Source organism: Protopterus annectens, chromosome 1.part1 (genome assembly GCF_019279795.1).
Source record: "Protopterus annectens isolate FY-2018-M chromosome 1.part1, PAN1.0, whole genome shotgun sequence".
Lineage (NCBI taxonomy): Eukaryota > Metazoa > Chordata > Ceratodontiformes > Protopteridae > Protopterus > Protopterus annectens.
Genome location: NC_056726.1, coordinates 460557630 through 460584854, shown reverse-complemented (window position 1 = coordinate 460584854; position 27225 = coordinate 460557630). Strand labels below are relative to the sequence as shown.

The window sequence follows — 27225 nt, the reverse complement described above, 5'->3', positions numbered from 1 at the left end:
TTGACTTTTTCGAAACAGTCACCAAAGCCATTGATGAGGGAAAGGCAGTCCATACAGCCTACCTTGATCTGGCGAAGGCCTTCGATACAATACCCCACTCGGGTATCATTGAAAAACTCATCAGCTTAAATGTTAACCCATACATCACAAGATGGGTTGCAAACTGGCTGAGTGACAGAACCCACAGGGTCAGAGTTGCTGGCGCCATGTCAGACTCAAAGCCTGTCACAAGTGGTGTACCACAGGGCTCAGTCCTGGGCCCACTCTTGTTTGGCATCTACTTTTCCGAAGTACAAGCAAACACAGGAGGGTTATGAGCTGACAAAGTTTGCAGATGACTGCAAACTGGGCCATAGTAGAAAACACATCTGACACAGATATCCTTCAGAAGGGTCTCACAGAAACGGATAACTGGTGCCAGAGCCATGGCCTAAAGTTAAATGCCAAAAATGCATACTCATACGCTTCGGAAAAAGCAAGGTTACCCCTAGCTACCAAATAGGTGGCAATCCACTGAGCACAGAAGAAGTTATCAGGGACCTGGGGACCCAGGTTGATAGTAGTCTGTCATTCGACACCCATGTAGCTAAAGTAGTTAGGAAGACCTTCTACATTGCCCACCTTATCATGAAGGGATTCTCATCTAGATCAAGGGAGGTCATAGTCTCCTATACTCATCACTCATCAGACCAATGATTGAGTACAATGCCCCATTCGGAATGTATCTGACCCGACACTTGCAGCAGCTGGAGAGGCCACAAAAGTTCCTCACCAAAAGGATAAAGGGTCTCAAACATCTGTCCTATGCTGCCCGACTGAAAGAACTCCAGCTCTATTCAGTCGCCACCGCTTGCTCAGAGGTGACCTTTGCCTAACATACAAGGCCATGTCAAACCCAGATTTGATGAATATGCTTCACCTCAAAAAATCTAGATCCGTCAGAGCCACAAGGGCGGGAGACTTAAACCTCGACACGGCTATTAATAGGACGTGCTGGAGGGATAGATTCATCACCCAAAGACTCCCTATGCTGTGGAATAAAATCCCGGTATATGTGAGGCAGAACACCTCGCTGGCCTTGTTCAAGAGAAATCTTGACCAATGGATGGGAGATCGCAGATATACCCCAGGGATTACCTCAGTGTCACTGCTCGACAGAGGCACAGCAAAATAATGGGTATAGTTCCCCATACTAAAGGGGTGGCGTAAGCCACAAAACTATGGGCTAGGCTTGTAAATGCCCTCGGGCAGATAGCCTAGTATGAACCTATGAACCTATTAATGCCACCCACCACATGGGCTTCATGGGATACACAGATGGGATTAGTGAGGCCATTGGGTTTATATTAAAATTCAGTTCCACTGCTCTGCAGATACACTAAAAAAATGCTAATAGACCCATACATGGCAAGTGATAAGATCATGCAGCTGCAACTTAATAGGGATGAGCAAGTTTAACAGGTGACGGCCATCTACCCAGTCAGTAATCAGGGTGAGTGCTGTTAGTGAGCCAGTGCTATAGGTAATGCCTCTTAGCCATTGATTCTTCTGGAGCCCTAGTCTTCTATCACTGGGAACCTGGTACACAACCCTAGCCAGTAAACAGGACATGTGACAGGTTTCATTGTTTGGGCAGTTTGGAGACAATGCTATATAGATATGGCTTCTTGGTGAGTGGTCATATCAGAGCCAGAGCTTTCTATCACTAGAAACCTGGTTCATGGTCCGTCTCTAACGAGAAAGTATGTATGCAGTAGTGTTTTAATGGCCTGAGTGTTTCAGTATATTTACACTCTCACGATCTAATAGGAAGGATTCTTGCATCATTATCTTTTTGTCTCTTGAAAAGCTAAATCAGGGACAAAATAATAATGCAATCACTGAAAACAAAAAATGTGCAGTAATAGGCATATTAGACCTTTTTCTGATTAGAAAAAAAATATAAGAAGAATTTAACAAAATCTTAATCAGAAACAACCTGAAATAGTTAGTGTAAGGAAATTTGAACTGCCAAAGTCATTTTTCTTGAAAACTTATAGATGGCAAAGTGTTGAGACACAGAAGACATGTATATTTCATAATGACTGTGAAAGACAACATGACATTGTCAAAGATATTTCTAAGTTTGAAGAAAAATGTAAATGTAAAAAAAATTTGTCCACAGAGATGTTTACTGAAATACCCACATAAATGTTTTCTAGTCTGACTTATCTTGCATAGCTGCCACTGGAATCACCTGGAGATGAAATCTCAAGCATGTTTAATACTGATGAGCAAATGAAACCACACTGAAGAGTTTGAATCACCATCCTAACAGAGTTTTTCCTAATAGAGTTTGAGATAACTGCAGAATTTAAAGTTGCCCCCTCTGTATTGTGATGGTCTGTGAACTGGAATGCAAGTTTTGTGTTGTTACTTAAATGCGGGTATATATTGTGCTGTTAAACTATGTGGTACAGTGCTTCTTAGAAAAAGAAATGCAGCATAATAAGTCATCATTTTCTTTCAGCTCTTAACGTTAGGGATCGCTACAGTAGATCATCTCTTTCCATTTCTTCCTGTCCTCTGCATCTTGCTCTGTCACACCAACCACCTGCATGTCCTCTCTCACCACATCCATAAACCTTATCTTAGGCCTTCCTCCTTTCCGATTACCTGGTAGCTTCATCCTTAGCATCTTTTTCCCAATATACTCAGCATCCCTCCTCAGCACATATCCAAACCAACGTAATCTTGCCTCTCTGGCTTTGTCTCCAAACCTTCCAACCTGGGCTGACCCTCAAATATACTTATTCCTGATCCTGTCCACCCTCGTCACACCCAGTGTAAATCTTAACATCTTTAACTCTGCCACATCCAGCTCTAACTCCTGCCTTTTTGTCAGTGCCACTGTCTCCAACCCATATAACATAGCTGGTCTCACTACCCTCTTCTAGACCTTTCCTTTCACTCTTACTTGTACTCTGTCACAAATCACAGCTGACACTCTTCTCTACCCACTCTATCCTGCATGTACTCTCTTCTTCACCTCTCTTCCACACTCACCATTACTCTGAACTATTGATCCCAAGTATTTAAACTCATCCACCTTCGCCACCTCTACTCCTTGCATCCTCACCATTCCTCTATCCTCCCTCTCATTCATACACATGTATTCTGTCTTAGTCATGCTGACCTTCATTCCTCTTCTTTCTAGAGCATATCTCCATCTCTCCAGGGTCTCCTCCACCTGATCCCTACTCTCACTACAGATCACAATGTCATCTGCAAACATCATAGTCCACGGGGACTCCTGTCCGATCTCGTCTGTCAACCTGTCCATCACCATTGCAAATAAGAAAGAGCTCAGAGCTGATCCTTGATGTAATTCCACCTGCACGTTAAACGCATCCATCACTCTCAATGCAGACCTCACCTCTGTCGCACTACCCTCGTACATATCCTGTACCACTCTTGCATACTTCTCTGACACTCCCGACTTCCTCATACAATACCACAACTCCTCTCTAGGCACCCTGTCATATGCTTTCTCTAAGTCTACAAAAACACAATGCAACTCCTTCTGACCTTCTCTGTACTTCTCCATCAACACTCTCAGAGCAAACATCCCATCTGTAGTGCTCTTTCCCGGCATGAAACCATACTGCTGGTCACTAATCATCATGTCCCTTCTTAACCTAGCTTCCATTACTTTTCCCCATAACTTCATGCTGTGACTGATCAGTTTAATCCCTCTGTAGTTACTACAGCTCTGCACATCACCCTTATTCTTAAAAATCGGTACCAAAACACTTTTTCTCCATTTCTCAAGCATCCTCTCACTTTCCAAGATTTCATTAAACAATCTGGTTAAAACCTCCACTGCCATTTCACCTAAACACCTCCATATTTCCACAGGTATGTCATCTGGACCAACAGCCTTTCCATTCTTCATCCTCTTCATAGCTATCCTTACTTCCTCCTTGCTAATCCATTGCACTTCATGATTCACTATCCCCACATCATCTAACCTTCTCTCCCTCTCATTCTCTTCATTCATCAACCCCTCAAAGTACTCTTTCCATCTGCTCAACACACTCTCCTCGCTTGTAAGTATGTTTACCTCATTATCCTTTATCACCTTTACCTGCTGCACATCTTTCCTAGCTCGGTCCCTCTGTCCAGCTAATCGGTACAGGTCCTTTTCTCCCTCCTTTGTGTCCAGCCTTTCATACAACTTTTCATATGCCTTATCCTTAGCCTTCACCACCTCTCTCTTTGCCATGCACCACATCTCCTTATACTTCTGTCTACTTTCTTCATCTCCCTGACAATCCCACTTCTTCTTTGCCAGACTCTTCCTCTGTATACTCTCCTTTACTTCCTCATTCCACCACCATGTCTCCTTGTCGTCCTTCCTCTGTCCAGATGTCATACTAAGCACCTTTCTAGCAGTCACCCTTACTAGCTCTGCTGTAGTTACCTAGCTATTTGGTAACTCTTCACTGCCACCCAGTGCCTGTCTTAACTCATCCTTGAACTCCACCTCACAATTACCCTTTTTCAATTTCCACCATTTGATCCTTGGTGCTGCCTCGCACTCCTCCTCTTCTTTATCACCAACGTCATCCTACAAACCACCATCCTGTGCTGCCTAACTACATTTTCCCTGGTCACAACTTTACAGTCTCCAATCTCCTTCAAACTGGCCCTTCTACATAAGGATATAATCCACCTGTGTGCATCTTCCTCCACTCTTGTATGTCACCCTATGCTCCACCCTCTTGTTAAAATACGTATTCACCACAGCCATGCCCATCCTTTTCACAAAATCTACTACCATCTGACCTTCCACATTCCTTTGTTTAACACCATACCTACCCATCACTTCCTCATCTGCCCTGTTCTCCTCACCAACATGCCCATTGAAATCTGCTCCAATCACCACTCTCTCACCCTTGGGTACAGTCATCACTACTTCATCCAACTCACTCCAAAATTTTTCTTTCTCATCCATTGCACACCCAACTTGTGGAGCATATGCACTAACAACATTCATCATTACACCTTCAATTTCCAGCTTCATAAACATCACTCTGTCTGACACTCTTTTCACCTCCAAAACACTCTTAGCATACTGTTCCAGCAGGATAACTCCTACACCATTTTTCCTCCCATCCACACCATGATAAAACAATTTGAATCCACCACCGATACTCCTAGCCTTACTTCCCTTTCTTCTGGTCTCTTGCATACACAATATGCCAACCTTCCTTCTGTCCATTATATCGGCTAGCTCTCTCCTTGTACCAGTCATACTGCCAACATTCAAAGTTCTGACCCTCACTACCACAGTCCTAGCCTTTCTCCTCTCTTCCTACCTTCAGCCATGCCTTCCGCCTCTTCTCCTCCTTCGGCCAACAGTAGCCCAATTTCCGCCAGCACCCTGTTGGCTAACAGTACTGGTGGCGGTTGTTATTAACCCGGGCCTCGACCGATCCAGTATGTAAATATTTATTGCTGTCCGCATGAATAGTTTGGCGAAGTTTTACACCGGATGATCTTCCTGACGCAACCCTCCCCATTTATCCGGGTTTGGGACTAGCACATAGAAATGCACTGGCTTGTGCATTCCCAATGCAACATAAATGTAAAATGTATTTTCTGAATGTAATTGAATATTCATTAGTGAAGCTGCATAACCGTGATACTTATTTAATGTATTTGAAAGTTTGCTTCAGGAAATCTATATACATTTTTCTTCTGAAAAAATACCTCACAGTACTGAAAAAGATGGATGTTCCATATGTATTTCTTTAATGAATTGGCACTGTAGCTTTGCCAAGAATACTCGCATGCATATCACATGGTTTGATTTCTTCTACATTACTGTGCAGCCTGAAAGTAAAGATGACATAGTTGGCAGCACAGCACTCTCATTATTCCACATTTTGCATACCAAACATTACATCCTCAAACACCGTGGAGCCTGGAAGCTTTAAATCATTAGTTCATTGAATTGCTGATTTGTTTGTGATCAGTGCCGTCTTAACACACGGGCACAATGGGCAGTTGCTCTGGGGCCCCACAAGCATAGGGGCCCTATGCTAATCTATGTATGTTGTGACTTGCTGTCAGTAATAAGTAAATAATACACTATGCTAAATTATAAATATTTGAAGAATTATGAAAATTATAAATATTAGAAAGCGTTGTACAGTAGAGCGCCGATCATCCCAAACGTCAGTTATCTGAATGCAGCCTTTCTAAAACGTCAAATGTCTGAACACAGCTGCAGCTTTCCTAAAAGTTACATCTGTATGTTCATCACCTGTCCTTCCTACCACATGAAGTTTAACGTTCCATTTGTTGCTGCCTTGCTGCTTTCACAGTTCCAATTCAACAAGTAAGTGTCATCTGGATTTTGTGTGTGTGTGTGTGTAAAATGCCCCATTTAGGGATAACTGGTCAGTAGTGTTACTTTGCTCAGGCTCAAACCTTGCACCTTAGGTACAGGGATCTGAATTCTCTACTCCTACCACAACTTGTATTTCAAGGAGTTGCGTGCATAGCTCTCAACTGTCCAGATTTTCACAGAATGTCTGGAATTTTTGGCTCATACTTTTGGTCTGTTCCTCTTAAAATTTATGATTTTCTGGCAAATCAGTGAGGTCTGAATTCAGTAAATACAATAATGATAGCCATTTAAGTTTCAGTCTTCCTATTTTTCAGGAAATGTATAGTAACACAAAACTCTTTTATTCTAGCAAGTTTCTAAGATTATACAAGCAATATTTAAAATGTGTCCCTAGTTTTCTGCCTTTGTCCCCCCCCCAATAAATTTTGGCTTTTTCCAGATTTCTTGTGCTAGAAAGTTGAGGGATATGGTTAAGTGTCAAGTGCATTTTACAAGTAACTGAGAGATTCAGGGGAAGAGAAGTTTAGTGCTGCCTGTGCCAAGTCTGTTTACAATGTGCAACTGTTATTTAGCAAATGAGATCACTATTGTGCAAAAGTATTTAAAGGCATTGTTAGCAGCACAACAGATACTATACTGGCTTTTGATGCAGAAGGCTATGGGTTCTACTGTAACAGTATGTAGATGGATTGCTGATGTTTTTTATCTGGTTCAGTTGTATGTTTGATTATCCGAACAGTTTGATTATTCGAACTACCCTAAGTCCCAATTAGTTTGGATAATTGAGACTCTACTGTACATGAGTCGTGAACTGAAATACCTTTGCCACTGTTTTAAAATTATATGTATGCATATATATTTAAATATTGGTTATAATTTTTAACAAGTACGGCAGCTTTTGTGGTCATATTTATGGATCAGTCCTATTTGTAGGTAGTCGTAGCAGTGGAGCACTACTGTACATACAATGTTTTGAAGGTGTTTACTTTTCTCATTGACCTAAATTTTCTACAGCTGAAACTGGACTAAACCGTGTTTTAATTTTTAATTTTTTTTTTTTTTGATTATCGATAAATAGCCCTTTGAGCAGAAATGAAACATAGTGTTTTGAGTGGAGTGCAGAAGGGCTAAAGTGCTGCAGAGGAGAAAGCGAAAATGTACAAACTTCCAAAATTAACATCCTGGATGAACCCAGGTGCAATGTCATCAGCCATTAATGCTGCTCCCTCAAATATAGCATCCACATCCACTCCTGTATCCAGTCATCCAGTTCCAGCATACATACCAATTGTATCATTACCTGTTCCTACAGCTGAGGATATTCCGCAAGAGGAAATATCCAAATCTGTAACAGTAAAGGAGTTTGTGATAGAAGACACAGATTCAGGGCTATGGAACATTAACGATACTAACACAGTAAAGTACTGGATTCATGGTGGGCCATCATCACATCTGAATGATGATAGCAACTTTTCAAACCCATACATGGTGTATAAAGGAGCTGGAGGAGATAATACTCAGATAAGGTATTTATCAAAGAACGTGTTCAAACATCAACTATGGTGAGTGTGTAAAACATGAATGGCTACTCTATTCACCTTCCCAAGGTCGTTTGTACTGGTTTGTATGTCATCTGTTGTCCAAGACAGTCTCTCCATTTGCAACATCAGGATTCAGTGACTGGAAACACAGCAATGTAGTTGTAGAACATGAAAACAGAGAACATCATCATAAGTGCTGATGGCATATTTGATCAAACATAAAGAAACTGGAAGGGTAGACTCTTTGTTACTTGAACATCATCTCTCAGAGCAGGAGTACTGGCATAAAGTTTTACACGTATGGTTTCTGTAATTTGCTTTCTTGCCTCTAGAGGTTTGCCATTTCATGGAGAAGATCAAATTATTGGTTCAGCAAAAAATGGAAACTATTTAGGTATTCTAGAGCTGTTGAGTGAAACTGACCCTTTTTAGGAAGAACATCTCAAACTGTATGGAAATTGTGGGAAAAGGAACCCATCATATTTATCGGTGAACATTTATGAGGAATTTATTGAATTAATGGGACATAGTGTTTTTGTGCTATTCTTGAAGAAGTGAGTCAAATTATTACTTAACAAGTATGGATTCCACTCCAGACATCTCACGCACTGATCAACTGACATTTACTGTCCGGTACATTTGAGAATGTGAGCCTGTTGAACGTTTCATTAAGTTCAACACCATCTTTTCTTATAGAGCAAAGAATCTAGCAGACACCTTTGTGGATTTCCTTAGTTGTATGATAGTGCCCCAAATATGTCTGGACACTTTACTGGATTGCAAGCACAGATTCATCAACTGAATGAGTTAGCCATCTATGTCGCCTGTGCTGGGCACAGCCTGAACTTGGTGGAAGTAAAAAATGCAGAGTGTTGTCTACAGACTGTAACATTCTTTGACTTTGTTCAGCATCTGTATTCCTTTTTCTCTGCTTCTACACATCAATGGAATGTTCTGACATCATCTTTAAGAAAAGATGTTGTGGTCAAGCATGTCTGACATGAGATGATCATCACAGTTTGATGCTACATGTACTGGATTCTGTATCCGCTGACTGAACAAGAAGTGAATACAAGGCTAAAGGCAGAAGGATTGAGTGAGGAAGTGGAGAACCTGGAAATTATCTTTCCGACAATTCTTTGGAGTGACATTTTTGAAAGACTGAACAAATCAAGTCATGTCCTACAGTCAGAGTATGTAAACATACTTGTTGCCATGGATCTTTTTGAGTCTCTGAAAACCTGTCTTCAGGAAATTAGAGATAAATTTAGTGAATACTAATTTAAAGCTAGGAGTACATGTCTCGAGTCATATTTTAGCTATGTTTCAAAATGGGTGCAAAAGCAAAGTATGTGTCTTACTAGATATGACTGATCAGAAGAAGAGGTACTTCTCACTAAAGTGAAAAGTTCAAGGTAGAAACATTCCTTTCTGTTTTGGACTCTGTTATCTTTGAGCTGCCAGAATGTGCAGAAGATTATTCGTTGATTGGAAATCTGCTTTCCTTCTTCAGTGAATTGAAAACAGGTGGTTCTGATGAGCTAAATGAAAAGTGTGAAAGTCTGGCTAATGTATATCACAAAGACCTTAATTATGCTGACCTGTTAAATGAATGTGTTCATCTCAAGGACTGCATTGTTGTTGGTGAAAATTGTGACAATCTCCCAGAGTATTGTACAGAAAAATAATTTCGGACAACTTGAAATCTGTGTTTCCCAATGTTAAATTGCATTCAGAGTATTTATGTGTAAGATGGTTACAAACTGTGCAGGAGAAACGTTCATTTTCAGTACTGAAACATATACAAAATCAGCTTTGCAGCAAAATGGGGCAGCAGTGTTTCAACTGGCTTTCACTTATGTGTATGGAAAATGACATCCTCAAGACCATTGACTTCAAGTCAATTATAAAGCAATTATGTGCAAAGAAATTTTGCAAACATTTGTTGAACATTTGATTAATAATAAATATTTCATAATAATTTCATACTGTACCATCTGTGTCTGTATGGTTTACTAGTTGTAGTATCATTAAATTGTTGAATTTTTTGTGTTTTTCAAGGCTCACGTATTGTTCAAATGTGTGTTTTCTAATCTTTGCTGTACAGCATGTATTTTAATGTTTTAAACACTGATTTTGTTGGAAGTATCAATAAATATGCATTTAATTTTATCGGACATTTTCATTTTTAATCCTGTGAGTGGTTATGTAGGTAAGGGCCCCATAGCACTGCTTTGCCTGGGGGCCAATAATGCTAAGACTGCCCTGTTTGTAATTATTTGAAAATAAATCAACACTTCTAACAGTGCAGCAGTGTCTATTTGTAAAATGGTATAGGTTATGTTAATGTTCTTGTGATGTCTGTGGCCCACAATTCTGAGCAACTTTATTTAGAGGTTTGTTTAATGTTTTGGGTGATTTAAACTTTGTTGCATATTATTACTGAGTGCTGGCTCTTAATTTGAAGTGCAACAAATTCAGGATGGACTTGCACCGAAAAGCTTGGACAGTAATATTTTCCTCTTCTTTTCTTTAAGCCTATGTACTTACTTCAGCAGACATGGAGATGTTTAAATATTTGTGGTATACGGCAATGGGCAATTAGCAGTGCTTAGCAGTAGCATACTTAACAATCACACCATGGACAGTACAGAATGATTCAAAAGTTGTGGGTTCCTAAATAAGCAGCTGTCATTTTGTGTCACAATTGAATGTTCATACATTTGTAATGACCCCAGTTAAACCCAGGACAGGGACTAAGGAGCCTCAATTCTTGCCACTGTCTCCAGTAAAGGAGTGTCACTGAAAGCAGAGATAGAAATACACAATTTTCCCTAAGAGTACTCCAGGAACAGGCTACAAACCTGGGACTGGACTATATACTTCACTCCAGGTCCACAAATGAGTCTTCACACTAAACACTTCAGAGCACTGTGTCCCAGTTCTAGGTATCTGACACACTCACTCTTAAATATTTGATAGTCACATATACAAACACTTTTGGGAAAGACTGGCACTGATTTACCTGCGGATGTCCTCTTTCCCAAATTACAAGGTAACGGCTGCCACCAGTCAAATACCACAATACCCTTCAAAAGGGGTGTTAAATTATATTGGGTGAAATACATATTGATATAAATGGTAGCGTGTAATCCAAGCAGTAAGGCTTTTCAGAGTGGCCAGGATGTTATCACAATAAGCATGAACACTCTCAGGTTACTAAAAGTACTTTGTAAATAGCCAACCATAATAAAAGGTAGCAAAAATGTTTAATAATAAATAATTTAGAACATGTATACACTGAATAACTGATTCTAATAAACCACAGAGTTGCACACACAGGAATTATGAAAGTAACACTGTAGGATAGATTTCACACTGATTGTAGAAAAACTCTTATCTATCTAACTATAGTTCCCTAACTATCTAATTAACTCAGCAAGGCAAGATGATTTTGCCAGGCAAGATAGGAATGTATGTCCACTCTTCAGGCTGTTGTATGTTCCTCAGTGACTGGAATAGCAACTCCTACTGTTTCTGTTGAACAGCTCTGGAAAACTCTGAGTGATAACTACTGGTCTGGAAAGCAGCAACTGAACAACATCTGAACAACTACAACTACTGAACTTTAACTGACTCAGAACTTGCTTTTATATCAGAATTTAAGTCACAGAAGCTGTTTTGAGAATTCTACTCTCTCATGTCAGACTTTAAAAAGTAAACAAAACAGCTGCTGTGGAGATTCTATTCCTTTCCGTTCTGGCACATAATGGCATCACATCTAGGTGAGCTGATTGGTATAACTTACATTCAGAATTCCTTTTAAAAACACATACGTTTAGTCAGCCAGAAGAATGATGTTCGATTCAAACATCTTACATACATCAAAGTAATAAAAACAAACATATTTACAAAATTATAGCTAGTCATGCTGGCATATCTAACACAGGGTAATTTACAATTATTTACAAGTGTTTACAAAACTTCAGCCAGTCATGCTAGTACAGACAACAACACCCAATATCCTCACACATTTTGTGTCATATTTCATAATAATATTGAAGAAGCAATTAGTAAATGTATGACATTTTGTGGTCTGTGTTAAAATGGCTGTATAAATGTTTATATTAGCTTGTGAAACCAGTGTTTAGTATAGTGTTCAACTTGTAGTGTATGCTAAGTTGTCATGATTTTTATTGTTCTTGAAATGTTTATATGGAACTATGAAACCAAGGTTTAGTAGGGCATACTACTGTTTTATGATTTCTGTCGCAGCAGTATTGCAGTTGTGTTGCAAATCTCTTTATGAAATTGATAATTTATATGACCCTAGTTTATTTTTGTTTACTTGTTAAGCTTGTATTAATATTCTGATGCACCCCTAACAAGATAAAACATGTTTATTAGTAGTTAGAATTCTAGGTGTTGATGTCTAGAACTATGACAACAATGTTTAAAGAGTGGTTAAAGTGTGCCAAGTTTTCATGATTTCAGTTATGTATTTGTTCAGGCTAGAGGTGGTATCCATTCAAATGGATTTGTAAATGATCTTGTCACAAGGAATGTTTAATCAGTGAAGTGAAGGTGTCATTATAGAATTATTGATGTTGACAGATTTGATGTTAAATTAGGACACTTTGTTGGGATGTCTAAGTGACTGGTATAATGGGTGAATTAGGCGAGGTCTTTTTATTTTTGGCACACAATGACCCACCAGTGCTGTAGTCCAAAAACTTAGTAACTGGTTTCAAAGTGCAAAGGTTCTTCCTCAGTATCAAATCTTTGGTACTCGGGAAGAAGCTCTGCACTTTGAAACCACTATTCCATTTTACTGTGTAGCCTTTTCCCTCCCCCACTGGCTTGTTTGTTTAAATAAAGGTTTTGCTGCAGCTTACTTTTTTGCTGAGTTTTTTTGGACTGCAGCAGTGTTGCCTTATTGTATGGATTTTTCTGGTTTGCTGCTGGCCTTTTTATGCATAAAAAGTGAACAGGACAGCAGGTTTTGGATAAACGTACCTTTTCAGGGCAATAAGAAGTTTGAAATTCTAATGACTGACATTATTGACAGAATGTAATCCTCAGTGATTTACCAGAAAATCAAAAATTTTACAAGGGAGAGGGAAAAATATGAGGCAGTAGCAAAGATAACTTAGATGTATGGTAATTGTTTCATACTAAAATTAAGTGCAAGTATTTTTTCACTTCACCGGTCACAGTGTGAGAACACTTTCACAGTACATGGTAATGTATTTGTGAAATTCTTACCTAACAAACTGATTGCTTTAAACAGTGCTTTAGGGCCCCCCTCCATGTCGATCGCTGTGAAAGTAAACCTAAAAACGTACTTTTTGCTGTAGGCTGCCTTCCATTACCACGATCCATAATTCTGTCTGGTTTTCTGACAGAATTAAAAAAAATACCTGCAGTAGAAAACTATCCCTGAAGATTTGCATTTCTGTAACTTCCGTTGGTGGTCTCTAGTCATATGACTAGCAATTGCCAGGAAAGCACTGCTGTAGCTGTTATTTGTCCTGCATGTTAGGTTGCCTACACATGTCCTGTTGTTATGGGGTAGAGGAGGGCAATGTTTTTTATGTTACAGTTGTTAGGCACAGTGTTTTTAATGTGTGTGTGTGTATAAAAAGAAGTCTTTGTATATTAACAGAGTAGTCACTGGGTCACACTGTTTCACGGGGGGGGGGGGCATATGCATGGAAGTATCTGGCATAGGATGCTGAGACACTGCAAAGCCTGCAATGGCTTAGGCTCAGAATCATAAATGGTAATGTGATAAGACACCCTGAAGTTAATGTAAGACACCTGACATTGGGACTCACAAACCCAGTTCACTTGATGAGCTGCAAAGTACATGCCCAGAGTGTTTTAAAGTATGTAGGAAAATTGAAATTTCTTCTAGAAAAAGAACTGTATTGTGACCTTTGACGTTGAATAGCTTATAAAAGCTAGAAGATCTTTTCTGTAATGCAGTTCATTGGAGGAGCTTAACAAAATGGTACCCAGAGTGCTTTGACAAAAAAAAAAAACTGTGTCTTGTTGAAAGAAGACTGGAATTTCTTCAGGAAAGAGAACAGTATTTTGCCTTGCTGTCTGAAAGCAGTACAGAGAGTGAAGCCTGCTTGTGTGTGAAGCTCTTCCCTGTTAGAAAAGGGAGAATATTAAGTAAGGAATTTACACAGGGGAAGAACTGCAGGCTTACTGTGTTTCATCATCATCATCATTCCCCTTTTCTACGTCTGGTCAGGGTGTCACATCAGCTGTCACCATCTCACTCGATTCATTGCCAGTCTCCTACCTTCTTTGACAGTCATGTCTGAATGTTACAGATCTTCTCTCCTGCAATCCATCCATCTCTTTAATGGATTCTCTCATTTCCTCTTCGTGTCTGTCTCAAATCTCCTCCAGATTATTTTCTGCCTTACATATGCATGAACCACTATAATCTGTTCTCTCTGACTTTATTTGTAATTGCAACTACTTTTGTTTTTGCTCTTCATTTCTTCATTGGTCCCACAGTGTGCATGCTACCACCCATCTCAGGCACTTCATTTCCATCACTTCTACCTTCCTCAACTGCTCTGCTTTCACTGGCCAGGCTTCTGTACCATACAGAAGCACTGGTCATGCCACTGTTTTGTAGACCGTTCTTTTCAGCTTTTTTGGCATTCTTATGACATCCTGTGCCTTTTGACTACAAGCTCCTCTGATCCTAGCTTTGACTTCATCACTCAAGACTTTACATCTCCTCAACCATCCCTCACAAATACCTGAAGTTGTTAACCTGTTGCACTGTTTGTTCTTCAGTCTAAATTTTCAGCTCCTTCTGTTTTCTCCCATTTACTGGCATGACAACTCTCTTCTCTCTACTGTTTCATCCCATTTGCCTTCAGTTTTGCATTCCATTACACCACCATTTGCTGAAGTTTCTCTTGAGTTTGCTTGAAATGCCACATTGTATGAATACAGCAGATTTGCTTCTCTCTTCCCCTCCACTCTGCTTGCTAATTTAGTCCATGACCATTTTGAAAAGCAGCGTGTTCAGAGCTGAACTCTGATGAACCCTGACTTCTACTGTGAAATCCTCTGTGAGTCAGAACACTATTCGTACTTGTCACTTGATCCTTGTATATAGCTAGCATTAATTCTTTGATTGATTCCAGGACTTTGAACCATTGCAGGACTACCCAAGTCATCTCTCTTGGGACCTTGTCTTGTGCTTTCTCCAAGTCTTGGGCTGTCCATTTTTTTCTTTTCTCATCTCTAGCTTCTTTTCCACTTTCTCTGTCTCTCTCTCTCTCTCTCTCAAAACTGTAAACATCAATTTGGTTGTGCTGCATCCTAATCTAAATCTGGACAGCTCATCTTCCATCTTACTTTCTACTACATTGTATATTTATTTTATTTTTTTATTTAACATTTATTAACCGGGAAAGTCCGACTTGGAACAAAGCCAATTTTAAGTGGAGGCTCGGGGAGATATGTTCCAGATGCATGTCACCGGAACACCCAGAGGAAACCCACACAAATGCAGGGAGGGCATGCAGACTCCACACAGAAGGCACCCCAGCTGAGAATCGAACCGGAGAACCTCTTGCTGTGAGGTGACAATGCAACCGCTGCACCACTGCGCCATCCATATTTATCAGTCACCCTTTCCAGCATTTTCATGCAGTGTGGCAGGTGTTTGAAACCTCTACACTGCCCACAGTTGTAAATGTCTCCATTGTTCTTGTACATTGGCACTAGAGTGCCATTTCTGTTGTAATTCGGGATACACCTTTATCTCTTTACTGCAATGAGTACACTCTGTAGCCATTTCTCTCCTAACTCACCCAGTATCTTGATCATATCTACCATTATCTCATCTGAGCCTGCTGCTTTCCCTGACTTCATTTTCATTAGTGCTGTTCTTGCATCTTTTAGGGTGGGTATGGGCTCTTCTTCCTCTTTTATTGTAGGCTGTGTATGCAGCAGTACAGCTTCTGTGTGGTTTGCTTCATTCAGAAGCTGCTGGAAGTACTCCGTCCATCTGCCGCTGATGTCTTGTGGACTGGTAATTAGGGTGTTGCAGGGATCCCATAATGAATGGTATCTGATGACTATCTTCCTTATCTTTCTGCCAGTGCCTTGTAACCTGATAGTTTCTTTGTGCCCATCTGCTCACTTGCTTTCCAGAAGCTGCTAGTGTCTCTGCAATGCCTTGTTCTGTGCTGTTGAGAATGCTGCCATCTCTTCTTTGTTAGCCAACCAGTATTTCTTCTTAGCCTTGTCTGTCTTTTCTCCCACTTTATCCTGCACTTCTTTAATTTGATAAGGAAAGCTGATGGTGAAATTCAGGAACTTATGTACCTTATTGCCATGTATCTTCTATAGTCTTCATGTAGTCTAACGCTGTATTTAGAATTCAATTTAGCAGCATCCTGCAGAAGGGATATTGCAGTACTGAAAGACTTCATGTTTATTGTTTTGTTCTTATTTTTGTTGTAAAAGTAACTTCTGCATTTAATTCCTAGATAGTTTGTAAATAATAGTGATACTTTTGTGCTTTCAGAGATTTAACATGTGCAGTATGGTTTTCGTTTTTTTTTTTATCTTTAGTTAAGTGATGGTCTGTCAAAATTAATACCTTGAGATAAAGTGGGTACTCTCTAACACCCTTTTTACTTAATGACTTGCTGATCTGAAATGCATCTAGTTTAGCCAGATTGTAAACTGTGTCTGCTTTACCTCTTGTGAGATTTCTCATGAAGTCAGTGTTTTTTTTATTTTGTCTGCAAAATGTGACCTACTTTGGGTACCTCCACACTCATTTGTAACAGCATTTTTTGTAAACATTTTGTGGTAGATTTTGCAACTTTATCCCGGACTTGTACCTCTGCTGATAGTAAATCTCTACTTTGTGATACTGCAACACTTCTGTTCTGTTGTGACGGTGGAGACAATGATACTTGAGGCCCGTTTCTTATGAGCATAGATATCCTAACTTGTAATGTTTTTTTACTGTCCTTTCTTAAAACTTTGTATACATATATATGTAGACCATTTATGGGGGCCCATGTGCATCATGTTTTGTTAAAAGTAATTACATTCTGGTTTACAGTCTCCATCATGACGTTTCTTACACAGATTACAGTTATTTGTGCATTTCAGGTTCCAGTATCTACACCACTTTCCTTTTTATTTGATAAGAACAGATAGAAAATATTAATTCTTTCAGACATTTCCTGGCTTTTAACATATATTTTCCAGAGGAGATGAACACAGGCTATTGATCCATTTTACGTTAGATTTACATCTTAAAAAGTGCACTTCAGACACAGCATAAGCCTGCTTCCATGACCTAAACTCCTTGCCAAGATTTGAAACCAGGGCTTTCGACAGTCTACTAGATTTGGAATTCTAAACCAACATTCAACAATGCTATTTTGTGTGAATTGAAATTGTGAAAGCTTTAGTATAGCCTTAATGAAAATTGAAAGCTAAATTAATCTAAAAATGTAATTGTGTAATAATTTGGAGCTCTTCTGCCATTTTCTGTCTTTTAGTTGGGAGTATATATTGCCTTTTGGCATCACATGTTCTTTGGATGAATCTTCAGAAATGTTGGTCAGATCAAATTTACCTACCCTTGTTGGCTCACCGATTTTGGAAGCTTACCTTACAGATGCTGTCACGATATTCTAAATTTGTAAATGAGGTAAGAGTCACATTTTTACTTTTTTTTTTCATTTTGTCCTATATTGTTGGATAGGCTTAAGTTAAATTATGATTCTGCTTGATCTGCAGCTGAATTAGAGATATACAATTTTAAAAATGTGATAAATTTATTTTTCATATTTTCAAGTAATGTTCATTAGCATGTTTTGTGCTGTATATGTATTTAGCTGTTGTTTCATATTATAATGTTTTGAGTCTATAGTTTTCATAAAATGCTTAGGTTGTAAGCACTTAAGTATACTTGACCTTGAACCTGTCTAACATGTTCATCACGTGAACCACCTCCATCTGCAAATCCACACCCAACAGTGTAACCCACAATCCCCTAGTCATCTCCCTTCATTGATTATCCTAATCCATTCCTCTGCATTCTAGTCTTTTCCTGCCTCCAGCTTGTGACTAATTTTTGCCTCTTCTCTTTTGCATCTTTTCCATCACTGTATATTCTATCCACTGTTCCTTTCTTCATTCTACGGAGATACAACCATAAATCAGCCCCCCAACACACAGCCTACATCCTCTTGCAGCCTTTTACTCTTTGTATACCATTCTATAACCCTACAATACCTCTGTAAGCCCCTTCTTCCGGTTCAGACTGGCATTGGAGACTAGGCCAGTCATTAAATCTTCTTTCTGTCTTATTCCATATATTAACTACCATCTCTAGCCACTTTTCTGCTCATCCTTTACCTTTTGGTGACCCTTCCTTTTGCCATCAGGTTAGGGTTTATCCACAAATCAATGTGCAGTTCTCTGACTACTGCCCATATTCTCCTCCCTCTTAAACCATCTCATGATGACACTTGGTTTTCTTTTTTTGGTTTCCCATTTATAGATTCATACGTGTTTACTAGGCTAATGACCACAAGGGCCTTTTTAAGCCTAGCCATGCATCCCAAATCTCTGACAAGTTCTGGTACCCTTGATAAGTGTAAGCAGGGGCTTGAGAGACAAACCATTTATAGGCTGCCTGTGTCCAGTAGAGACATAGGTGCCAAACCTGGGATGAATTTCCTGTTCCCCATCCATTTGTCCAAGTTACACTTAAATTAGGTTAGAGAGGAACTATGCTTGACAAGGAGAGGATCCTGTTCCAGTGAAGTGGTACTCTCTGGGATACATACCTGTATCAACAGCAGGTCCTATTTATATCACAGGCTAGGTTTCAGTCTTTAGAATGGGTAATTCTTGTGCTTTTTGTTTTGCGTATATGCAGGAGGTCCATCAGAGTGGGGTTTGACAATGCCTTGTATGTCAGTCATAGATCTCTCCTCAGCCTGTAGGCAACAGAATACAGGAATATGGGGTCATGAGGCATTTTGCACAGGACATGTTACTTACGCCCTGTATTCTGTTAGTGAAGAACCTCTGTGGGTGTTCCAGTTGTTGGATATACCTGGTTAGGTACATACCAAAGGAGGCATTGTACTCAATAGTAGGTCTGATGAATGCTGAATACAGTGGAACAATGACTTATTTGACCTGTGTGCCATGCCTTTGCTTATAAGTTGCACAGCATAGAATGATTTCTGCGGTGTTCTAGTGTAGACACATGATGATCAAAGGCTAGATTGATGTCTATGTGTGTTCCCAAGTACCTGACTGCTGGGTCAACTCTTAGGGTTGTGTTGTCGATAGGATAGTTACCAGGGGTGGATGACTTCCCAAAGGCATCCATTATGCATTTCTTAGCATTTAGATTTAGCCCACGGCTCTGACACCAATTGTTTGTCTGTGTCAGCTTTTCCTGGAGAACATTTGTGCCAGCGGATGATTCAGTGACAGCTCCTGATTTGCAATTATCTGTAAATTTAGTCAGCCAGAAGCCATTGCCATAGGCCTAGACCTCATAAAAGTAAATGCCAAAAAGGAGCGGTCCCGGGACCAATCCCTGAGTGACTCCACTTGCAACTGCCCTCACTGTAGATGTGGACTCCCCAGTTGTAACTTTCTGGGTCCTATTTGTGAGCTAGTTGGCTATCTACCAGGTGACATAAGGGTTTGCACATAACCTCATAAATTTGTCAACAATGCCTTAGTGGGGTATTGTGTCATGTGCCTTGGCCAGGGCAAGGTAGGCAGTGTGAACAATTTTGTCCTCATCCATTGATTTTGGTGACCTTCTCAAAGAAGTCCACCAGGTTGAGTAGGCATTACCTGTCCTTGATGAAACCAAATTGGGTTGGGTCCACTGTCTGGAGGTTTACTATGCCATTATTGACCATTTCAATGATAATTCTTTCCATGGTTTTGCATATGATACTAGTGAGACTTATGGGTCTGTAGTTTCCAGGGTCTCTAGCTGGCCCACCTTTGTGCAAAGGGATGACTGGTGCTTTTCTCCATTCATGAGGCATGGAGCCTGTAAAGATGCTACAGTTAAATAGCAATTCCAGAGGGCCTGATAAGTCATGATGGTAAGTTGTCTATCTCGCCTTCATTCTTGCTGGTTGGCTTCGGAGCCAATCTTCAGCTCCGACTCAGCCATCTTCTAAAGCTCGAGAGCTACATACTGGCTCGAGGCCTCCCCATATCCCATGATGCCTGGCACTAGAAACCCAGATCTCGTTTGCTGCTTCTGCTGCGAGGTTGCTCTACTGGCTCAGGTCATATAAAACTTTCATATTGTGTCTTTTCTGTCATAAAACTAGTAGTTTTAGCACAGAAATTCTCGTTTAGATATATATTTGGTATTATAGTTGTGTCCGTGTCTGAATCCTTGCCTTTTCCCCTCAGAAACTCGTTTTTATTTAGAGAGTTTCCCCTCCCCCTTTTCTCTTTCCTCTTAAGGTTTTCCGTTTACGTTAGAGGATAACCTTACCTCTAAAAGGTTTCCGGTTAAGTTGAAGGATAACCTTTTTTCTCCCTATCTCCCTTAAAAAAAAAAAAAAAAGAATTCCTTTATTATTGTTAGTTAGTTTAGCTATAGTTAATTGTAGTTGTTGTAGTGTAGTTGGTTCTGGTAACTGTAGTGTATTTTTATTGTGGTTAGTTACCTTAACCCTTTGGTGTGTGTGTGTTTTTTCCTTGGTTTTTCTTCTTTCAGGATGTCCAAGGATCCTAAGCCATCCGGATTCAAGAAGTGTTACTCATGCTGTCAGAAAATGTCTCTGACAGATGGTCACACTTCTTGTGTTTATTGTCTGGGCACCGTTCACCTGCAGGACTCTTGCTCAATTTGCCATGCGTTCAGTCCAAGAGTCCTGCAGGAGCGCAAAAATAAAAACTGATCTTGCGGGGTCTGCTTAAACTCCAAGATTCACCGGCGAAGGCTCAGCCCGTGAAATCTTCTAGGCCACCTAAACCTTCGGCTCCCAATTCGGAGCCATCGTTGGGTGAAGCCATACCATCCATCTCGGCTCCGGCTGGAACCGATGTCCCTCCCTCCCAGTCGGCTCCGACATGTTCTTCGGAGCCATCTGAGAGTCGAAAAAGGTCCAGGTCTCCTTCTCTGGAGTTGATACGTTCACCACTGAAGTCGCCTCTGCTCCAGTTGGAGCGTAGTCATCGGTCATCCCACTCTTCTCGATCCTCAAGACTTTTGGATCATGACTTGGAAAGAGTGGTCAGCAGGCTGTTAAAATCGCAGGCCCTAGCCAAAATGTTGTCCAGCCCCCCTCATCAGGCGTCGGCTCTGTCCACAGCTGTAGATAATCCTCCTCTGACTCATCCTATGAGCTCGGAGCCTGAGTTCGCTGGGGTTCGAGTCATGGAACCGTCGGCTTCGATACCTTCTCCTTTGGTTCCGTCGTCGGCTCCGATCCCTTCCATGGTACCATCCTGGAGGGATCTGGGCGCCGAGACTCCCTCGTCGGCTTCGAGGGGGCGAGTGGCATCGGACCCTTGTCTGGCCCCGCTCTCCCCCTCGGCGCTTCGGCTCAGGTGAGCTCGGCTCCCACATCTGCGTCGGAGCCCTTCCTGTCGGTACAGGGAGGGGTTCTGGTTTCTTCGGAACTGGAGCCATCTCTACGTTCTGGCAGGGACGCCTTCAAGGTGATGAGGAGTGTACTGGCCCCAGAGTCAGTCCCACGATCGACCCCATCGGCTCCTCCCCCTAGGGTGCCTGCTTCAGCCACTGCCACTCTTCCAGAACCCAAGCGTGGGGATCCAGCTCTCCAGGACACCCCTTTGGGTGTATCCTCCTCTTCCGAGGCCTCCCCTGACCATTCGGAGGAGCCACCTCGCAAGAGGAAATGCAAGAGGAAGCATGTTGACTCCCCTGAGTCTGTCACATCGGATACCGACTTAGAGGAGTCAGAAGGGTCACCAAGATCCCCCTCTGAAGATGTCTCCTTCTCAGACATCCTTGAGATGCTTAGGCAGAGAGGGAACTGGTATGCCCTAAACCCTTCCGAGGATGAGTCTGTATTCCTGGACGCGTTTGGATCCCGACCTTCCACCTCCTGGGTGTCTCCGCCTTTTGACCCACTGATGTCTGTGGTGGCTCGGAAGGCATGGACGGCTCCAGACACATTGGAACTGACCCCTAGAAGACCTGCCAAATTCATTACTGCACCCGCAGGACAAACAGTTCTTGACCAAAGGTGTCCCCGTTGATGCCATGGTGGTAGCAGCGGCCGCAAAGAAGGAGTTGGCTAAAACTTCTTCATCTGTCCATCCCCCTAACAAGGAGTCCAGGACAATGGACAGATATGGGAAGCGGATGTTCTTTTCAGCGACCTTTTCTATGCAGTCCCCGAATTACCTGTGCCACTTTACCCGTCTTCAGTGTAATCTCCTGAAAGAGCTTGGAGATACCCTCCAAGATCCATCAGCTGAGGGGGCCCAGGCTAAGGCAGCCTCCCAGCTGGCGACTCTTAATTCAGTGGTAAACTCCTCCATGAGGCTCATTTCGTATGCAGCCGATGGGGCGAGTAGAGCTGCAGGTACAGGCGTGGCCCTAAGGAGGCACGCTTGGATGCGGCTATGTAACTTTGCGGAACCTTTCAGAGCATCTTTCACCAACACCCCTTTTGGTGGTTCCTCTCTCTTTGGATCACAGGTGAAGGATACCCTTACCAGGTGTGAGCAGGAAGGCAAGTCTCTCTCTGCTGTAGGAGTCCATTTTTCCACTCCTTCCAGACCCTATCCCAAGAGTCAGAAGAGTGGAAAGATGTGGTTCCGGAAATCCCAGGGAGCCTTGCTGGACACACGTGGTGAGCTTCCCTCTAGGGGCAGAGGAGGGAACAATAATGCACTCCACCCTCGTGGCAGAGGGGGTCCGCAAAACCAGGGCAGCAGAGAATCCTTCTCTGACAAGCCCTTCCAGCATCCCTGAAGGGTTGCCCGGCTGCTCACCTCTGGAGGCAGTCGGGGGAAGATTATCGCTGTACCCAAGAGCCTGGCAAGACATAACACAAGACAAATGGGTACAGTCCGTTATATCCAGAGGCTACAGAATCCCTTTTGTTCATGCTCCTTTATTGTCCAACAAGTCCTTTCCAGATGTTCCACCCAATCTAAGGGATCAAGCAGTTCAGGAAGTTTCAAAACTGCTAAGAAAAAGGGCCATCCAGCAAGTCCCAGCAGACCAGCAAGGATCCAGAATTTACTCAAGGTTCTTTTTGGTACCAAAAAAGACAGGGGACTGGAAACCCATTTTGGATCTCAGCAGACTAAACAGGTCTGTACAAAGAACGAAGTTTCGGATGGTCACGCTACAGTCCAGTTTACCCTTCCTGGGTCAGGACAATTGGATTTGCTCCATAGATCTTCAGGATGCGCACTACCACATCAAAATTGACAGGCACTCCAGAAGATTCCTGCTCTTCCGGCTGGGAGCCAGCCATTATCAGTTCAGAGCTCTGCCCTTTGGTCTCACCACAGTCCCCAGGGTGTTCACCAAATGTATGGCAATAGTTACCGCTCACCTGAGACGGCAAGGATTCCAGGTGTTTCCGTATCTAGATGACTGGCTCCTCACTGCTACCAACAAGTATCACCTTCTGCAAGCCAGAGACTATACTATCCAGACGTGCTCCAGACTAGGTATCACTATAAATTTTGAAAAAATATTCTTTGTCACCTTGTCAGTCTATCATCTTTATAGGCGCAAACTTAAATACAAAAGACAGGTCAGCCAGCCTTCTACCAGACCGGGTGTTAGTCATTCGGCGGCATGTCCAAGTCTTGTTACAATGCAAGAGAATTCAAGCCAGGTTCGTCCTCCAAACCCTGGGTCTCATGGCAGCAGCAATCATACTCGTCCCTCTGGCACGTTTTCACATGAGGATACTCCAATGGCTTCTTTTCACCCAATGGTCCTTCCAGCAGCTTCCCATGTCTCACATCATTATCATCACAGAAACATGCAAAAAGCACCTTGTATGATGGATGTTCTCCTCATCAGTGCCCCTGGGTAGACCATTTGTACTTTTATTAGTCCACAAATGGATGAATGAAGAATCAGAAATACAGCAACTCGAACTGACTAAGCGCTTTCACCCTCATGGGCATCTTCATAGTCAGTTAACTTCAGTAAAAACAACCTTTAAATACAACTGTTGATTAGTACTTATTTAATCAATGATAAAAAAAAAGCAGGAGGGTAGTTAATTAAACAATTGTCCCCTAAAGTTCCTGTTCACCAAATCTTAAAGTCCTGCTCAACAATACCTTGTTTGCTAAAATCTCAAGTAAGTAATAGCTACCCAAAATAAATAAATGAACCAAAATAAAACAAAAATAAAAATAAAACGTCAAAAAAAAAAAAAAAAAAAAAAACTAAAAAACAATGTGTGCAATGATAAACATTCCATATAAAACAGAAGACATATCTGTTAATATATTTGAATTTACATAGTTGTGCATTATATACAAGCTGCTTTGTATTTTAAAATTTTGGGTAGCTATTACTTACTTGAGATTTTAGCAAACAAGGTATTGTTGAACAGGACTTTAAGATTGTTTAATTAACTACCCTCCTGCTTTTTTTCATAATTTTTTCATCATTGATGAAGGGTGAAAGCGCTTAGTCAGTTCGAGTTGCTGTATTTTTGATTTTTCATTCATCCATTTGTGGACTAATAAAGGTTTTGTGAGTTTACCTGTTATGTTACCTTAGTGCCTTCTTGTTTACCAGTTGTTTTACACTCTTGGAGCTTGTTCAGTTGTTGTTTTGGCACTTGGTAACAATACGGGTGTTTATCACTTAAACCTATATACTCTAGTGGACCCTTTGTCAGGGTCTACTTTTTCTGTAAAGGAATACTATTTTGTGATTTACTCCTTGTGGTTGTGACAACTACCATATGTTGCTTTCGTTTTTTTCATCATTGCTGCTACCTTTGATGTGAGCTGAACAGCTACTGAGGTTAATTACTGACTTTTTCCATCTGGTTGTCGAGTTTGTTAACCTGCCTGCATTATTATTATTTGTTAACCTGCCTGCATTACTACTATTGGATTTACCTGCATTATTACTATTGGATTTACTAGTATATCTTCATCCTTGGTTTGAGCTGAACAGCTACCAAGGTTAACCAACATTTCTTCGGCTTTCTTAGCGTTTTGCCACATCAAGACGGACTGCAGGAGGTTATATTTTCTTTTAATATTGTTTTATTACAAGAAGATTTAATTTCTATGTTGGCCACAATTTTTGATATAGACTGGTTTGTCTTTTGGAACATTAGCAGCTTGAAATTTTAAAACTGAAGCGTACTGCTTTAAATACACTTTGAAAGACTGTTCCTCAGGTGCACGTCGACCACGTCCCTGTTGGCTTTGGCTGTCTGATTACTGCTGCTACGTGTTATGAGTTTCGCTTCCAGTGGTACTGTTTTTATCAAAGGAAGCGATGGTTCTGTTTACGTTTGTTTAAGCTTGTTTATTGGGTTACTGGCTATTAGGGGCCTTTGACACTCTTCCTCTTGAGCTACCCTGTTGGCGGAGACTTAACGGACCATATTATTACATAGGCTTTTGTTCCGTTTAAAGAGAAAGTTCTCGGTGGTTCCCTCAAAGCTTTTGGCTCCAACGAGATAAGGAACTAATTTTGAAAAACTTTTACCATCCGTTATTAAGGTTTGCAATACTTTTGCCTTCAGCCTTGCAATTTTCAAAGAGAACGTATTTTCCTGGACTGATTTCTGCATTTATTTTTTGTATGTTGATTATCATTATTTCGAAGTAAGCAGCTTCTAATTTTGATTACACTGTAGTTTGGTCACACAACCGCTGAGTTCACTCAGGGGGTTACAACAATATGATTTTAATATTGTTTCAGTTTGCTTGATTTGCGAGTTGTTTTTACGTTTATTTTAAACAATTGAACAGAATTGATGAACAGCATTTTTTCTATGACTTTTGAATAAGGTTTATTTATTTGTAAACTTGATATACTGAATGGTGTGGATTTTTTCATATATTTTTTCAAGGGGTTACTTGACATTGCTTTTGACTATATTTACTTATAATAGTTATAGAGTAGTTTTATCACTATCACAGTTTTGTCATGTCTTCATATATACAATAGATTAGTGGATTTGCGATTTGGTCTAGTGTACTTGTTAACAACACACTTGCTTTGAGATTTTTGAGATAGATATTGCTACACCTTGACAATACGAATTTAATATTATTATTTTTTATTATTATTATTTTTTGACTTCATTTTACTGAATTTGATATTGCTACACCCTGACAATACGAATTTAATATTATTATTTTTTATTATTATTATTTTTTTACTTCATTTTACTTTATTTTTTACCTTATTTTATTTACACTATTGGTTCTTGTGGATTTAACCAATAGGGTGTTTACTATTTTTACCACTATTACCCATTTAGGTTAAACATTTAAAAGTGGACAGGAAAAGTTCATTTTTTTACATATATTTTTTTACATATTTAAAAAAAAATTTCTATAGAGATATTGATATATATTTTTTCTATATATGATGGAACATTTAATGATCCAATATATGGAAATTTCTAGACAGATCATCACATTACTGCAGGCAAACAAGACTGCAGAACACAATACTCAAGATGTTAGTTTAACAGACACACAGGTGGAACTGTTTACTATGCATACACCACCAGTGTCCAATGCTGATAGACAAGTGAATACGGAGACACTTAGAGGGGAAAGGAACAATACCCACCAGGGAGACAATAACAACAGTGGAGGAAGAGTTGTTACTAACAACATTCCTATAGGATCAATGTTTGACATGGAGAATTTCTTGTTGCCCCCTGTATTAGGTGACTCTTTTAGATCAGAAAATCTTGGGACATTTAACTCACAGATATTTAAATTTGAAAAGCTAGCCAAAAAATACAAATCACTTCAGATGGACAATGTTTTTTTAGAGCGTTCACTAGAACTTAACCAAGTACCCAAAGGTCTGAGAAGTATATAGGATCCCTATGGGAATTGAGGCAAACACTGAGGCATACAAGAATATGTTGGAACTTTTTGATAGAACTGGGATGGATTTAATGAGAATTATTATTAGAGACAACAACAACAGATTAAGTGTTTTAAAAAATGAACTACTTATTCTTAAGCAGAGTATTACCAATGACCTGCTTTTTGAAAGTAACA

The 27225-nt window shown here is 40.5% G+C and overlaps 1 protein-coding gene across 1 annotated transcript in view; it reads left to right on the top strand.

The window, feature by feature from the left end:
- COG2 (component of oligomeric golgi complex 2) overlaps nt 1–27225 on the top strand; it is a 1275772-nt gene that overhangs the window by 747081 nt on the left and 501466 nt on the right. The window contains exon 12 of the mRNA XM_044076075.1: nt 17502–17653. Within this exon, the coding sequence (XP_043932010.1) occupies nt 17502–17653 (152 nt within the window). The remainder of the gene's footprint in view (nt 1–17501; nt 17654–27225) is intronic.